This window comes from Ascaphus truei, chromosome 5 (genome assembly GCF_040206685.1).
Source record: "Ascaphus truei isolate aAscTru1 chromosome 5, aAscTru1.hap1, whole genome shotgun sequence".
Classification (NCBI taxonomy): Eukaryota; Metazoa; Chordata; class Amphibia; order Anura; family Ascaphidae; genus Ascaphus; species Ascaphus truei.
Window position 1 is genome coordinate 238,047,641 of NC_134487.1, and position 15,222 is coordinate 238,062,862.

General features: G+C 42.9%; 1 protein-coding gene and 1 pseudogene across 2 annotated transcripts; one reads left to right on the plus strand and one right to left on the minus strand.

Annotated features, from left to right (window-relative positions):
- Positions 1 to 5,748: 5,748 nt before the first annotated feature.
- On the plus strand, positions 5,749 to 7,583 carry LOC142494726 (E3 ubiquitin-protein ligase RNF181-like; annotated as a pseudogene).
- Positions 7,584 to 8,542: 959 nt separating this feature from the next.
- LOC142494547 (interleukin-1 beta-like) lies at positions 8,543 to 13,951 on the minus strand. 2 transcript variants are annotated; one of them, XM_075599014.1, is made up of 7 exons: positions 13,584 to 13,951; positions 12,977 to 13,031; positions 12,790 to 12,835; positions 12,309 to 12,531; positions 10,519 to 10,698; positions 9,838 to 9,974; positions 8,543 to 9,277 (listed from the first exon to the last, which is right to left on the minus strand). In XM_075599014.1, the coding sequence occupies exons 2-7, from the start codon at positions 13,021 to 13,023 to the stop codon at positions 9,056 to 9,058; spliced, it is 855 nt and encodes a 284-aa protein (XP_075455129.1). In that variant the 5' UTR covers positions 13,024 to 13,031; positions 13,584 to 13,951; the 3' UTR covers positions 8,543 to 9,055. The 2 variants fall into 2 exon arrangements, with proteins under 2 accessions (XP_075455129.1, XP_075455128.1); XM_075599013.1 differs by lacking the exon at positions 13,584 to 13,951 and adding an exon at positions 13,309 to 13,439.
- Positions 13,952 to 15,222: the final 1,271 nt, after the last annotated feature.

Genomic DNA, 15,222 nt, shown 5'->3' on the forward strand with positions numbered 1-15,222 from the left:
CAGCCGCCGTCGTCGAAAGGGTCGTCATAGACCGGGTCCCGCGGGGTCTTCCTCACACCGTCCAGAAGTGGGTCAGCCAGAATGACCCCCAAAACGCAGAGCAGTTGGTCGCTTTGGTGGAACGCCACTTTGCTGCTGAGGAGATGTCCCAGAGTCCAAGTCCCGATGAGTTTCCCGTTCGCCGATCCCCGTACGTCAGGAGGCCAGGTAAGACTGTTCCTCGGCCTAACAGGTCACAAGGACTTATAGACTCACATAAAGGAGTTGGAAGCCCCACGGCCCAATAGGAGGGACTCCAGTTCCATTCTTTCCACTAGACTGGAGACAACCCCCAGTTTTGCGAAGTACATTGAATGTTACAAATGCCATGAACTTGGACATGTGGCGGCAGTTTACCTATGAACTCTGACCGAATGCAATGTGACATTTCTGTGGGTTATTTTTCGGGTGGGGTTCCTGCAGTTAAGCAAACTGTTATAGAGAAGGGACATTTAGAGAAGAATAGGATGTGTGAAGTTAAAGTAGATGGGGTACCCATAAATGCAATGCTTGATACTGGCACTACAGTTACATTGGTCGCTGCACATCTAGTTAAGTTTGGGTTTCTGCCAGGGATTTCCTTACAGGTAACCTGTATCCAAGGGGGATGATCGCACTTACCCTGCTGCATGAGTGTTCATAGAAAATCCCATCGGCCCAGTACATCATCAGGTCAGGGTAGTGCCGAATCTGATGTACGAGGTATTAGTGGGCCAGGATTTCCCGTGGTTTTGGGAACTGTGGGAAAGACATTCTGATTTTGTCCAGGATGTACCCTTGGTGTCTGAGGTTCCCGATCCAGTAGACCCTGGTTCTCTGTTAGAGGGTATGGCAGGTGAAGGACCTGCGGTTGAGGACCCCCCAGAACTAGATTTTCAGGACTTACAGGTTGCTCCCGTAAAGTTTGCCTCTGCCCAACTAGACGATTTGACGCTAGTAAACGCCAAAGCCACAGTAGTGAGCATAAATGGGGTACCAGTTAACCCCGATGTTACGCCATCACCACCCTACTTTGTCTACAATAATTACTTATTGTATAGGTTAGAAAGAGAAGACCCTGATAGGTTAGAGCAACTACTAATGCCAAAATCCTTTAGAAGTCAGGTGTTGGACCTGGCCCATAGCAAAATCCTGGGGGGACACCTAGGGGTAAAGAAAACCACTGATAGAATAAAGGCGCAATTTTACTGGCCGGGACTACAAAAGAGGTAGAACATTATTGTGAGACATGTCCAGAGTGTCAAATGACCTCACCAGTAAAATCGTTCCGTAGTCCGTTAATACCCTTGCCCATTATTGAAGTTCCTTTTGCACGTATCGGAATGGATTTGGAAGGCCCGTTACCTAAGTCAGCACAGGGCCATCAACACATTCTAGTCATTGTAGACTATGCCACAAAATATCCGGAAGCAGTTCCCCTCTGTAATGCATCCGCTAAAGACATAGCCAAAGAATTAATGTTATTGTTTACTTGGGTCGGGATCCCCAAGGAAATATTAATGGACCAAGGAACCCCTTTTATGTCCCGGGTTATGAAAGAGCTATGCAGACGGTTGAATATCAAACATTTACACACCTCGGTCTATCACCCTTAAACCAATGATCTAGTGGAGCGATTTAAGACTCTTAAAAATAAGTTGCAGAAGGCCATAGACCGAGATGGTAAAAACTGTGACTTTCTCTTACCGTATTTATTCTTTGCCGCAAGAGAAGTTCCTCAGGCCTCTACAGGTTACTCCCCGTCTGAGTTGTTGTATGAGAGACACCCATGAGGTATACTGGATATGCTCAAAAAGATCTGGGAAACAGAGTTAACACCCCACCGTAGTGTAATCGAGCATATTTCCCAGATGCAGGATCGCATTGCAGCAGTGTTGCCGATTGTGCGACAACACATGCAGCAAGCCCAGAGTTCACAGCAGAACTCTTATAACCGGAATGCCAGACTTAGGGTGTTTAGGCCAGGGGATAAGGTATTAGGGCTGGTACCTACAGTGGTATGTAAGTTTTTGGCCACCTGGCGGGGACCCTACGAAGTCCTAGAAAGAGTAGGAGAGGTCAACTATAGAATTAGCCAGCCCGGGTGGAGGAAGCCAGAACAGTTATATCATGTGAATCTCTTAAAACCCTGGTAAGAGAGGGAAGCATTGGTTACCGTAGTTCAGACTGCTCTGTCTAGGGAACCTTCTATTCCTGAAGTAAGAATTGCTGACACTTTGTCTGGCCCTCAGAGACAGGAGGTAAAGGAGTTTCTTGTGCGCAATGCCCGAGTTTTCACCCCTGTACCCGGAAGAACCTTGGTTATTGAGCATAACATCCATACAGACCCTGGGAAGGTTATACATGTTAAGCCCTATAGATTACCTGAGGCTAGGTGGCAGGCCGTTAAAGAGGAGGTACAGAAAATGTTGGACCTCGGCATCGAGGAATCATTCAGTAACTGGCTGAGTCCTATCGTACTGGTTCCAAAACCAGATGGCTCGATCAGGCTCTGTAATGATTTTAGGAAACTAAATGCAGTCTCCAAATTTGACACGCCCTATGCCCCGGGTGGATGAACTGATAGACAGGGTAGGTGAGGCCCAATACTTAACCACCCTCGATCTGACTAAGGGGTATTGGCAGGTACCTCTAACACAGGCCGCTAAAGAAAAAACTGCGTTTTCCACACCAGGCAGGCTATACCAGTATAAGGTCCTACCCTTCGGTCTACATGGGGCTCCAGCAACCTTTCAGAGATTGATGGACCGGGTGTTGAAACCCCATACGGACTATGCCGTGAGCTACTTGGATGATGTGATTATTCACAGTAATGACTGGGACTCTCACCTGGAAAAGATACAGGCAGTTCTAGACTCCCTGGAGGAAGCTGGTCTGTCGGCAAACCCTGCTAAGTGTGCCATAGGCTTAGAAGAGACCAAGTACTTGGGTTATAAGGTTGGTAGAGGGCTTGTAAAACCGCAGGTGGCAAAGCTGAAGACAATTAGGGAGTGGCCAAGACCACTAACTAAGAAACAGGTTAAAGCCTTCCTCAGCCTGGCCGGTTACTACCGTCGCTTTATACCAGACTTTGCCATCCTCTCAACCCCTCTGTCCGACCGAATGAAAGGGAAGGGTTCGGTCATGGTGAAGTGGTCTGACCAGGCGGAGAAAGCTTTCCAAAGCTTAAAAGACGCCTTATGTGCCCATCCCGTCCTGATCACCCCGGACTTCACCAGAGAATTTCAGGTTCAGTGTGATGCTTCCGATGTAGGGATAGGAGCAGTCCTGTCACAAAGAGTCGGGACGGAGGAACACCCCATCATATGTATTAGTCGAAAGCTAACTGTCCATGAAAAGAGATATGCCGTAGTTGAGAAAGAGGGCTTGGCCATCAAATGGGCATAGGAGACTCTAAAATATTATTTGTTAGGGAGAAAATTTACCCTAATAACGGACCATGCACCGTTAAAGTACATGCAGCAAAATAAGGAAAAGAATGCTTGTGTAACTCGCTGGTTCTTGAGTCTCCAGGGGTTTCAGCAAATGAATAGAAGATTGGTTGAAAACAGCATATTCCAGCGAATATGAGAAAGGAGAATGAGAAATGTCTGAAGGAGAAAGGGCTGCATAGCCTGAAACGTGTGGAAGAATTGTCCTGTTCTGTTTTTAGTGTTTTTTGTTTTTTATCATGTAGTCAATAAATATATTTTTTATTTTTGCATCCACCTGGTGAGTTGACTGGTGCTTATCGCTGGAATATGCTGTTTTCAACCAATCTTCTATTCATTAGCATCTTCCGACTGATTGGAGTGACGCACAACTGCAGCGCAGGTACACCTCTCTGGATCCGCGCACGGCATCACGAGAGAACACCAACAGACGACGGGCACCTCCACTTGAAGCAGAGAGACCGGAGCAGCAATCTGAGGTTCCCGGATGGACTGAAGCCATTGGGATACTACAATTTGCTTCAGCACTCAGGATCTCTATAGCTCCATATACAAGAAAAAGGCATTTATTTCAGTGCCTCTGGTAATTCTGGGACACAGAAACGATGGACCGAGAACAACACTGTTTGGAGATGAAGAGGTATCTGTTTATTCATTACTTCACACTCCCTTACCAGTTCTCCTCATAGTGTCCATCCTCCCCTTTTCCAGTTATTCCTCATTTTATTATCTCTGCGAATCCAGTGCTACATTGGTTCCTCTACCTGCCACAAAACTGCAGATGGTAATTCCAGACATTATATTACATGGACATTATTTTTGGGACTTCTTTCTATGTTCTTTTAGTTCCTACATGTGCTATTTTTTGAGCTGGGAGTAGTTTCACTTCTTTGCTCCAGGGTTTCCAGTTCACAGTTAAACACAGGCCAGGCTCCAAACATGGAAATGCTGACGCATTGTCCCGGGTATACTCCTCCCTTTTTTCAAGTGCTCTCCCGATAACGATTGAGCAAAGGGGGGATATGTGATGTACTGAAGCAGAAAGTGTTTGAGGGGAGGTGCGTAGGACTGACAAAATATTGCTGAAATGAAGATACTGTTGATATATTATTGAAATGGACTGGGGGGGTCTCTGGAGAAGGATTGAAAGTGATGTTCAGTTTCCATTTTGTAAAGTCAGTTATGTCTAGTATCCATTTTGTGAGTAAGAATGTCTATGTGGTGTGAATGAGAGAGTTTCGTTTCTAAGTAGTTTTACGACTGTGCCTAAAGTAACGCCCATATTCTTGTGATAGTGAGTACCAGGTACCTATTCATAGCTGTTTTGAGGCCAGTTTAGCCAGGTTTAATGAGCTGTAAAATGATTGCTTTAAGAATTAAGGAGTGGTTAGTATAATCTGCCTAGTAACACATTTTGAACAAAGGAAATGAAATGTATAAAAGTTGCTGCCTGGACACTCCCTGGCAGAGAGAGTTTTGTAGACTTTTGAATGAGTATGATTATACTGTACAATAAACTACTTATTATCAACTGAACCCCGTTTATCAATTTGGAACATTGACAGGACCCACCACCTTCCAGGGTGTGTTCCCTTCCCTCTCACCTGAGCCCTAATTAATGAGCTTCAAGGTAAAGGGCAGCACAGACAGTTACCTGTGCTGCTGCTGTGCTGATTTGAAGGTACACACACATACAGCCCTGTGAGAGACTGCAAAAGGGAAGCTGAAGGTACAGTGTGTAAAGTGGGGAAAGAGGTTAGTTCTCCCACGGTTAGTTAGGGACTAAACTGTATTAGTCAGAACTCCTGAAAGGAGTTAGGTCTTTTGCTTCTGTTTTTATGTTATGAGTTAACCCTGTTCCTGACTTGTACCTTGTAAATAAACCCTCCTGTGAACAAACGCTAAGTTTTCCTGCCTTTGATCTGGACACAAGATCCTATGCTGGGACTGAGACGTCACAATATATATAATACACTTATTAATCGCTTTATATTTCTCCAACTGTTACAGAACACCTGACATCAGTACATTATATCATACTGACAAGGAATGTATATTACAGGGGAATATAATGTAAAGGTCAAAAAGACACGTAAACATGTAACTTCCTGCAGAGCTTACAAACTATAATATAGATGTGCAATATAGCGTGTCCGTTTACAACAATAGAGTTTTTTCCATTTTTTATCTTCAGTTAGAGACAAGGCTGGTAAAATCATATAATGCCTTGTGACTATATGTCTTTTCCCCTCTGTTGTTAGATCCTCTTCTGCTCTCCATGGCCTCATACTTTGATGAACATAACTGTGAACCTACGGTTCCTGAGGAGCAGTATTGTCAGAACACCCTATTAGAGTTGGCCAGGTCAGTGATCCACTGAATTTAGATGATCAGGGACAGGCTTAAACAGTCCTGTCTTTTATCCATATATCTCACTGCTCTGCCTGTTCTCTTGTCTCTCACCTCTCCTTCCTCAAGGAGTCTCCTCGGTGGGATGGATATTGACTTTGGACCGGTGTATTTCAAAGACTTGGATCATCGGCTGCCTCCCCGGCCTCCAAACCGGTGGAGGCCGAGGGTGATAATGACACCAGAACACGCAGGTTAGAAGGGTGGCATAGGTCAGGGGGGAGGGGGATCCAGGAAACAAGGGAAAGAGGGGGAGGGGGCAGAGACCAATGAAGAAAGCGGGAGGAGGCACAGGTAGCGGTGGACAGGAGTGGGTCAGGGGTCTGCACAGGGAGCAAAGGAGTAGAGAGGGAGGGTGAGAGACTGGGGTACGCTCCGAGAGTGGGGGAAAGAAGAGGGACACAGGGAGCATGCAGAGAGGGGGCAAGTAGATTAAGGGAGAAATAAGGGGCACAGGGAGTGAAGGTGAGAGGGCGCAATGGAACTATGGGGAAAGGTTGTTGGTACAGTGTAGTGTCTCCCCTGTGCCTTGCTGGACCCTTACATAGGGGGTCTCAGCTACAGAGCATCTCTCCTGCGCCTCTTGCAGACGCTGCCCTGAAGTGCCCTGTGTGTTTGCTGTAGTTTGAGGAAGGAGAGACAGTGAGGCGCTTACCCTGTGAACACCTCTTCCACTCTGCCTGCATCCTGCCCTGGCTCGGGAAAGTAATACAAAGTCTCACTATACTGCAGCATAGAGTGGGGGAGTGGTTAATGGAGCAATGTGAGGATGTGATTAATAATTATAGCCTAGCCTCTGGCCGCTACTTCTTTTCCTGGGCCCTACCAGTTTAAGTCCTATTGAGTGCAGGCAGTGGATGGGTTAATTCCTTCAGAAAGGCCTTGCGTGCTTTTGCAGTCTTAGAGACATTGATGTATCTAAGGGCGGGCCTAGCAACAGCCAGAGAGTGTCAGCCTGAGGGGTGGATACTGATTGGGCCACATACTGGATGTGATGGCCTATCAGTATCCAGATCTGTCTTGTTATGAGACAGGGTTACAGTCACACCCAAAGGGTATAAATACTGGTACTCTCACAAAAGTAGGTGTGTCTCTATCCTCCCCCTGTGGAGTAAGGACCATCTATCCTGAGTCTCACTAGGAAGCCTCAGGAGGAGCACCATTACCATCACCAGGCCTAATTAGGAAAGATATGCAATGCTGTGAGATCTGTACCTGAAATAAACACCATTGTACCATCATCAGTGTGATTCACTGTCTGAGAACCAAGAAAAGGTGTCAGTATGGACTCTCCTTCCATCCAAAGGTCCCATGCTGACTGGAGGCGCTGCAACCACGAATAAGGTACCCTGTAAAACCTGTCATGTTCTCCCCACAACACCGCAGAGTACTCAGCCCTCTTGTTGCCACACAGGTCCGCACCACCACAAATATGGAGTAGCAAGAGAAGTAGACCCCAATCTCACTTAGGAGGGGTGGGTGGGTACAAGGGCTACTTATGTTTAGTGACATACACGTGGCCTATGAGAGAGCGGTATGCGTGTGTGTATATGTATAAATAAATATAGAGTATATATCTAGTTGTTTTTAATATCTTTCTGACCATGCCTACTCCTGCCCTTCAGACAAATTTTTGCCCCCTGTGCAGAGATGAGCTGCCCACAATACGAGGAACACAAACAGGACAAGGTATACAGTGGTTGAGGTGGGCTTTTTACCTCCTTCACCGCCAGAGGAACCTGTAGCACAAAGCTAGCAATATACGTACTAGTCTGTTTTGAACCAGGGTTCCCTGGGCTTCCCTAAACAGTTCCCTGCAATTTTCAGGTCATTTGAATATTGTACCAAATACAGAAGAATTTACATTGAATCTGAACTCAGATGCGCTATTAGAGAGGGTTGTGGTTCCTTATACAATACATCTGATCTTAGAAGCTATAGTATTATAGAGGTTTGGGGGTTTTGCAGAATTTCACGATATAATTATAAGGCTTGAGGACTGGAGTTGAGCACCCCTTGTCTACACCATACCAAGCAATGCATGTAGGCCCCTCTGGCAGCCATGAGGTTTAAATGAAATGTTTAGAAATATCACTTATCACGGACAAACAGGACAATGTTTGATTGAGTCTTATTGACAGACAGTCTCTGCTTTGGAAAGCAGTCTCACTTATTAGACAGTCTCAAGTATCCTAGCTCACGGAGAAACTGTCTTGTTCACTGGGAGGCAGTTTAACATGTTAGGATGGAGTCTCACTCACTGTGGAAGGCAGTCACACAATAGAAATGAGTCTTGCACAGGGAGGCAGTCTCACTCAGGGTGGAATCTCACTCATTAGGAATCGGTCTCACTGAGAGGAAATCTCAAACATTTGGAATGAGTCTCACTCACTGGAAGGCAGTCTCTCTAACTGGGAAGTACTCTCATTCACTGAAAAGCAGTGTCATTCATTAGGAAGCATTATCACTCGTATTTGGCATCACTGTTTTAGACTTCAATGAACGAACGCTCTTAGAAATAAGATGATTTTATGTTCATTAAAATGCAATTTCCCCACATCTCATGCAACCCTGCAAAAATACTTAAAAAAAAAAAAATCTTACAAAGACAAGAAATGATCCAGAAATGTACATTTATTCATTAAATATATCACTTACTCAGCAATATTAATGACATACAATATGAGACATAATAAATCACTTGTTTAAAATATAAATAAAAAATGTGATAGAAATAATAATTTACATTCAATTTCTAGTGGCGCAACTGTTGATGGGGCAACCTGTATATTCCTTTAGATTTTCTCAAAGAGAAATGTTAGCTTTTATAAAAGTGATAATAAAAATAAACAGGGAAAAACAAATGAGTTTAGATTTCTAAGCAGTGGTTTTGAAGAACTATCAGATTTGATACCTTATAAAACACAACAGACCTCAGAAATCTAACAGCCCGTTTAGATCTGTACTATACTAGCTCTGCAATGTCTTGTATATAATGTATACCCTGTTCACTTATGTAACTATGTATTTGTAACCATGTATTATTTGTCATCTTTACTCTATGCCCAGGACTTACGTGAAAATTAGAGTACTTCCTGGTAAAACATTTTATAAATAAATAAATAAATAATACTTGGTATTATATATTGGTATATAGTTGGATTGTGGATAAGATGTTACATGTCTTTGAAGAGAGAGAATTCGGTGATGTATCTTTGCTCGTGTTGCTGCACCATCCGGACCAGCTCGGCCTCGCTCTGAGAGGTGCTGATGTACCAGTCGGGAAACACGGCAGATTCAAAGCTGGAGGTAGAGTTGCTGTTTGGGCTATTTTCAGACTTCAGGAAAATGAAGCGCAGCAAGTCGTCATTCTTGATGCTTTGGATGTTGCGGACCGACTGAGAAAAGGAAACACAAAGAGTTAAAAGGAAGTTCAAGGAAGAATACATTGTGGGACTGAGGCATATAAACATTGAACCTTTAGCTAGCATGTTTCAATTGGTGTGTTATGACTGGTTCTTTTGCTCATATATATATGCAAGTTGCTCTACTCTTCGGGTTGTATGACTTTACTGCAAAATTGACGTTAAGAGAAGCACTTTGAACCCCCGTCTTTTAGCATCAGCTTAGAAAACTAATATAATCTCCTTGTGTCAGCTTCCAATTAGTGATTGATCACGTGGAGCTGAAGGAGTGGTTATAGGAAGTGGGAGAAGTTAAAGGGCGCACATGAAATAATAACATGGGAAATGTACAGTAGCAGCACTATTTTATCAAAGAACATATAAACGGGTGAAGGGTTGTAGGTATGTGGATATTGCCTACAGCATGTTAGTTCTCACATGGGAGACCAACATGTTCTGCTACTTTAAAACATGGCCAATCTAGAAGCTAAACTAGATTAACAGTGGGAAGGCAATGTTTCCAGTACGTGTAAAGGTCACTCATTGATACTGACCTCCAATCGCAGCTCAGGAGCACCTTCTGCGGAGACACAAGATAGGTAGACATTCTTTCCCATGATCCCCAGAGCAACGGGGCGTTTTCTGCCTCCATCAAAAGGCTGTGTTGAGTAAAAAGCCATGTTTAACTTCACTGAAAAGAAAATCAGGAATGTTAGCAAATCACTGTCACTGTAACACTTATCCTGTGCAACTAAATTTGACTTATTGTATTGGGAATATGGTTATTAAGAGCAACCAAAGAGGCATTTTTCAAAATTCATTTTTTTTCAATGCATTGGCGAGTGATTTATCAATGTCAGCTGACTGCAAAACTATATAAACAAATAGCATCAGATTGCTCAAATAAGTAAATTAAATTGAAAGCATGTTTGAACTAGTTTGGAGCCAGAAGACTTTTGATACATAGTCTGATTGGTTCATCGGAGTAAAAATGTTTGTTTAATTAGCCCAGCGGTGCATTTACATGAGGGTATTAAAGCACACATGATTGCGATTTTAGTTTCTCTTACACTTTGCACAATCTTGTCATTCTTTAATTATGTTTCGGTAATATATCTACATAATCAAGAGCATGGATAATGAGTATCCTTGCTTGGCAATATTATTTTGACCGCTACCATACAATATCTACAAGATTTGCACATAAATGCCACAATAATGGAACAGTAACTTACCTTCTCGTTGGATATTCATGCCTTGTAACTGCAAGGCCACCAGCCGGGCATTCCCAGGAAATTCTTGCAAGGCAAAGCACTTGTTTGAAGTGTCTTTAATGTTGAAAACTTTTGATGTGGAATAACGGTATGTTTTGTTAGACGAATGCTCAAATTCAAATGTTTCGAAGGGAATTTCATCTAAAGCCAAAATAAATTACATTTTCATTTTACTATTGTAATGGTGCAGTGGGTTACATTCTATAGAAACACATCTACAGATCTGGTCTGATGTGGTTTTGTTATAGACTAGCTGATATACCCGTCGTTGCTCTCGATTTAATTTTCCAGTTCCCCCCTCTCTGCGCTCCCCCTCTCTCTCTCCGCTCCCCCCTGTCTCTTTCTCCCCCGTGCACAGCAATCTGTTCCCACCCCCTGCATATGAATGCACCTCCCCCCCCGTTCAAAGCTCCGTTCCCCGCCCTTCACAGTTCCGTTAACCCCCTCCTTCACAGCTCAGTTCCCCAGTTTATGGGCAGCGGGGCGGCAGCTCAGTCACTGGCTGTGGGTGTGGGCGGGGTTTATGGGCGGCGGGGCGGCAGCTCAGTCAGTCGCTGTGGGTGTGGGCGGGGGGGTTTATGGGCGGTGGGGCTGCAGCTCAGTCACTCGCTGCTGCTGCGGGCATGGGGGTTTGTTGGTGGCGGGGCCCCAGCTCTGTCAGTCGCTGCGGGTGCGGGCGGGGGGTGTTTGTTGGCAGCGGGGCGACAGCTCACTCACTCACTCGCGGGTCGCTCTAGTTCCCCCCATTCAAAGGTCCCAAACGTGGCGTGCAGTCAGAGAGCGCGAGACCCAATGATAGGTAAGCCCCATCCCGCAGTCAGCAGAGCCAATGAGAGCGCGTCACGCAGTCAGCATAGCCAATGAGAGTGCGCACAAACAGACCCACAAACAGATTTTGACTTTTATATATATAGTTAGGATTACGGTATACAAATATTAAATAATACTGATTCCCAGATAGCAAGAGACCTACATATATTGTGAACTACTATAATTGAGCACCCAGAAAGCATTTATTAGAAAGGTATAAGGCTACAATAGGTTTAGTGACCACGCCAAGTGTATGAATGCTTTCTGGATAACTATGTTTGTCATTACCAAATCATTTATTTAAGCTTACTGTAAGTGAGCACAAGATTAACCCCTTTGCAGCCAGATGAGGCAGCAACACATTCTCGAACAACAAAGTAGCGAAACTTTAACTTTTGCAGTAACTGACAATCATTCATTGTACTCACTGTATGTGTGTATTACATAGCGGCAAATCACAAACCTCATCCGCACTTAAGTTTATTTATTTATAAAATATTTTACCAGGAAGTAATGCATTGAGAGTTACCTCTCGTTTTCAAGTATGTCCTGGGCACAGAGTTAAGACAAATAATACATGGTTACAAATACAGTTACATAAATGAACAGGGTATACATTATATACAAGACATTGCATGCACAGTTAAAGAAAATATATATTATGGGCGTATGAAACATTACAGACCAGATTAAAATGTGAGACAGCCTTAGATTTGAAAGAACTTAAACTGGTGGTGGATGTGATTAAATATGATTTAGGTTTTAGGGGGGACCGGCTTTCGAAGTGCTTCACATTGTCATAATCTGCTATGTTTTATTCTGATCAGTCATCCATATCTATGTTAGTGCTTTATCACCTATTCACTGTGCTGTGTAATGTGTTGGTGACTTAAATAGACAGATTCATATAAAGGGATGTTATCCCCCTTCCCCCCTCTTACCTTCCACAAAAATGTTATTCAGCAGATCTAGCAGATCCATGTCCGTGAATAATTTTCTGCTGTCTGTCTTCTTTTTCATCTTCTCCACAGCAACAACAAGCACCACTGTCTTCCTAAAAGTGCGTGAAGATTGTCTCTGCTCGGTGATTTCCAGTGTTATTCCAGAGCTGCATGTTGAACAATTCTTGGGACAGGAGCCCCAGTGGAAGTCCTGCACGGAATTCTGTGGACATAAAATTGTTCGTTTTAGGTATGTTTTAAATATCCCATTATGTGAACCTTTTTCAATAGCTTTAGTTTTCCTTGTAATAGTTACTTAGTAGATGAGGTTGAAAAAAGACATACAATCATCAAGTTTGACCTATGCTAAAATTAGACGACAGATCCTATGTTTGTATTTACAGTAATAGTAACAATAGAATTTGTCATTGTTATTTTTCCCTAATTTAATTTGTTAAACAGAAATTGTTGTCGAATTTACCTTAATCCCGCGCGGACTGCCTCCATATAAATCTTCCTCAGTTTCGCTAAAAATGCAAAAAATATAAATATAGTTTATTTATTTAGTTGTTTTAGCTCTTCTTCAAATTCTACAAATATCAGTGCAGCATACAAAAACATGTTTAGTGTAAACTATCTAAAAAATAAAATAAAAAAAGCAGTGTTACCTGTAGTTGTCCATTAGAATGGAGTTAATTTCAGGAACTTGTGCCATTGTTGTTTCTATTCACAGAAGAAAGATATATGAAGTTTGTAAAAAAAAAAATGATAAAAAAAATTAAACCTTTGTTATCCTACAAACATACAGAATTACTGAGCAGATATAACATACAGTATAACAGTGCAGGAACTATTTTTTGGGTGGGGGAGTGGGTGCTGTACATACGAAATCACTAACATTACTACAGTATATTGTAAAAATTTATAAAGCCAGGAGAGCTGCCCCCCACAACCTTAGTTTCAGCCCCCATGAGGATATAGGTCAAAAAGGAGGGGATACCTGTTAAACTCTGATTATGAAACCTCTCCAAATCCACTCCAGTTACTTTCCCCTGGGACAGATGCTTTCTCTGTTCTTATGTTGCAAATACTGATTTCTCCTTTCAGCCCAGCTGGTTTTCTATGCTAGTAGTGACACAACTTCCCGTAGCTTGTGTAAGAGAGGATTTCACGTTCCATGCATTGCTTAAATTACCATTATGTGTAGTATATGTAGCACTTCCACCCCCTCCTCTGGGAGATGTTATTCTGCTACAAAGTGTGGTGCTAGCGTACCTGTGATGATCAGGATTGCTGGGTCGACTGCGATGTTGAGGAGACCAGGACAGGCTTTTGATGATCACTGATGTTCTTCTTGGTACTTAGCGCTTCCAGCTGTAGTGGGCTCCAGGATGTCCAGAGATCAGTCCCCACTAAAGCACAGTTCTTTCCTCCTGGCCAGGAACTGACACTTAAACAAGAGTATGATGAAGCAAAAAGGATCTTTATTCAGCATTCACTGTAGATCTTCTTTACAGCGGTGCATAGGATCATCAGAGGATACCAGGCCTCTGGATGGTCCTTGCTCATGAGTCTGGAGCATCAGATCTTACAGGCCCAGTCAGCCATGAGGGCTGGCTGGCCTTTCTCTCTCCCAGCCGGGAGGAGAAGCTCTACCTCCCACTCCTTAGAAGGAGGTGAAAAGACTGCCTAAATTTGGCACTGCCTCTCTGAGGAATCAGAAGGGGAGGGCTCAAGGTCTGTACCTATACCTGATAGGCTATACACAGGCCATGAGTCACCACCACACTTTTGTCACTCAGAGAGGAGCATGAGGGGGGTCAAAGCACACAGAATGGCCTGTCATAGCCTATACTACTAAGGCCTTACGTGACAGGGGGAAGAGACAGGCAGAAGTATACTAACCATGTTACACAGACACACATAATATATATATATATATCTCAATCTCTCTCTCTCTATCTCTCTATCTCTCTAAATAAATAAATATCGAAATAAATAAGCGAAAGCGATCACTGGCACTCCATAAATAGCAGGTATAGGTCCGTGTTATGTCCATAAAGATAAGTAGTGACTACTTTACCACCAGTGATGATGGTAAAAATAAAGACAGCACTCAACAGTGAGATACAAAAACCTGTATTCAGCAGTTAGTCACACAAATCCAACATTTCGATCCACATATATATATTTAAATATATATATATATTAAAATATATATAAGAGACTGCGCCTCTTGATGTGTTAAAATAAAAATGATAAGAATGTAATTATATGGCCCCTTAATGTGGCTAAATCTAAATCAAAATCTATAATGTAAAATGGATGTTAACACTATTAACTAGCAAAGCAGATAGATGTGATGAACTAAACATATAACCATAAATTATATTGTGTTGCTGGATTGAAAAACACAATACTGCTGAAATGAGAAAAATATATATAAAAAATGTAAAAAAAAAAAGAGTCCAAGACTACAAAACCATGATAAAATGTCATCTGTATATATGGTCACTGTAGACGGACGTTCACAGAGGAACACAATTGTAGTCGTTATAATGTGAAATTATAATAGGCTTTATTGTGCCTTTTCCTTTTCATCAGGAAATTATCCAAACACAGGGGGGAACAAAGCTTCCATTCACTTGGGAGTATTTCTAGTGAAATCCTTGCAATTGGTTCACATCTCCATTAGTTAAGCATTTCTCCCATCCCAAATACATAGCATGAAAATAAGCAGATATAAGCAGTCTCTTAATAATGAAAGTCTTATCTGTTTATCAGCTGTAGAGTAAGCTTCTCTGCTCTCCTGGAACCGCACCCGTGCGTGCACAGAAAAATATCAGCATCCAGGTTTAGAAGTCTTATTGGGTGTCTTGCAATCAGCTCTGCTGTGTGGCTGGCAGAACTCAAG

Excerpts from the sequence above, each read along its gene's own strand:
- LOC142494547 (XM_075599014.1), bottom strand. The coding sequence starts at position 13,023 with ATGGCACAAGTTCCTGAAATTAACTCCATTCTAATGGACAACTACAG. Across the intron at positions 12,836-12,976 it reads ATTCTAATGGACAACTACAG|CGAAACTGAGGAAGATTTAT; the intron begins GTAACACTGCTT and ends TTGCATTTTTAG. Across the intron at positions 9,975-10,518 it reads CATGAATATCCAACGAGAAG|TGAAGTTAAACATGGCTTTT; the intron begins GTAAGTTACTGT and ends TTTTCTTTTCAG.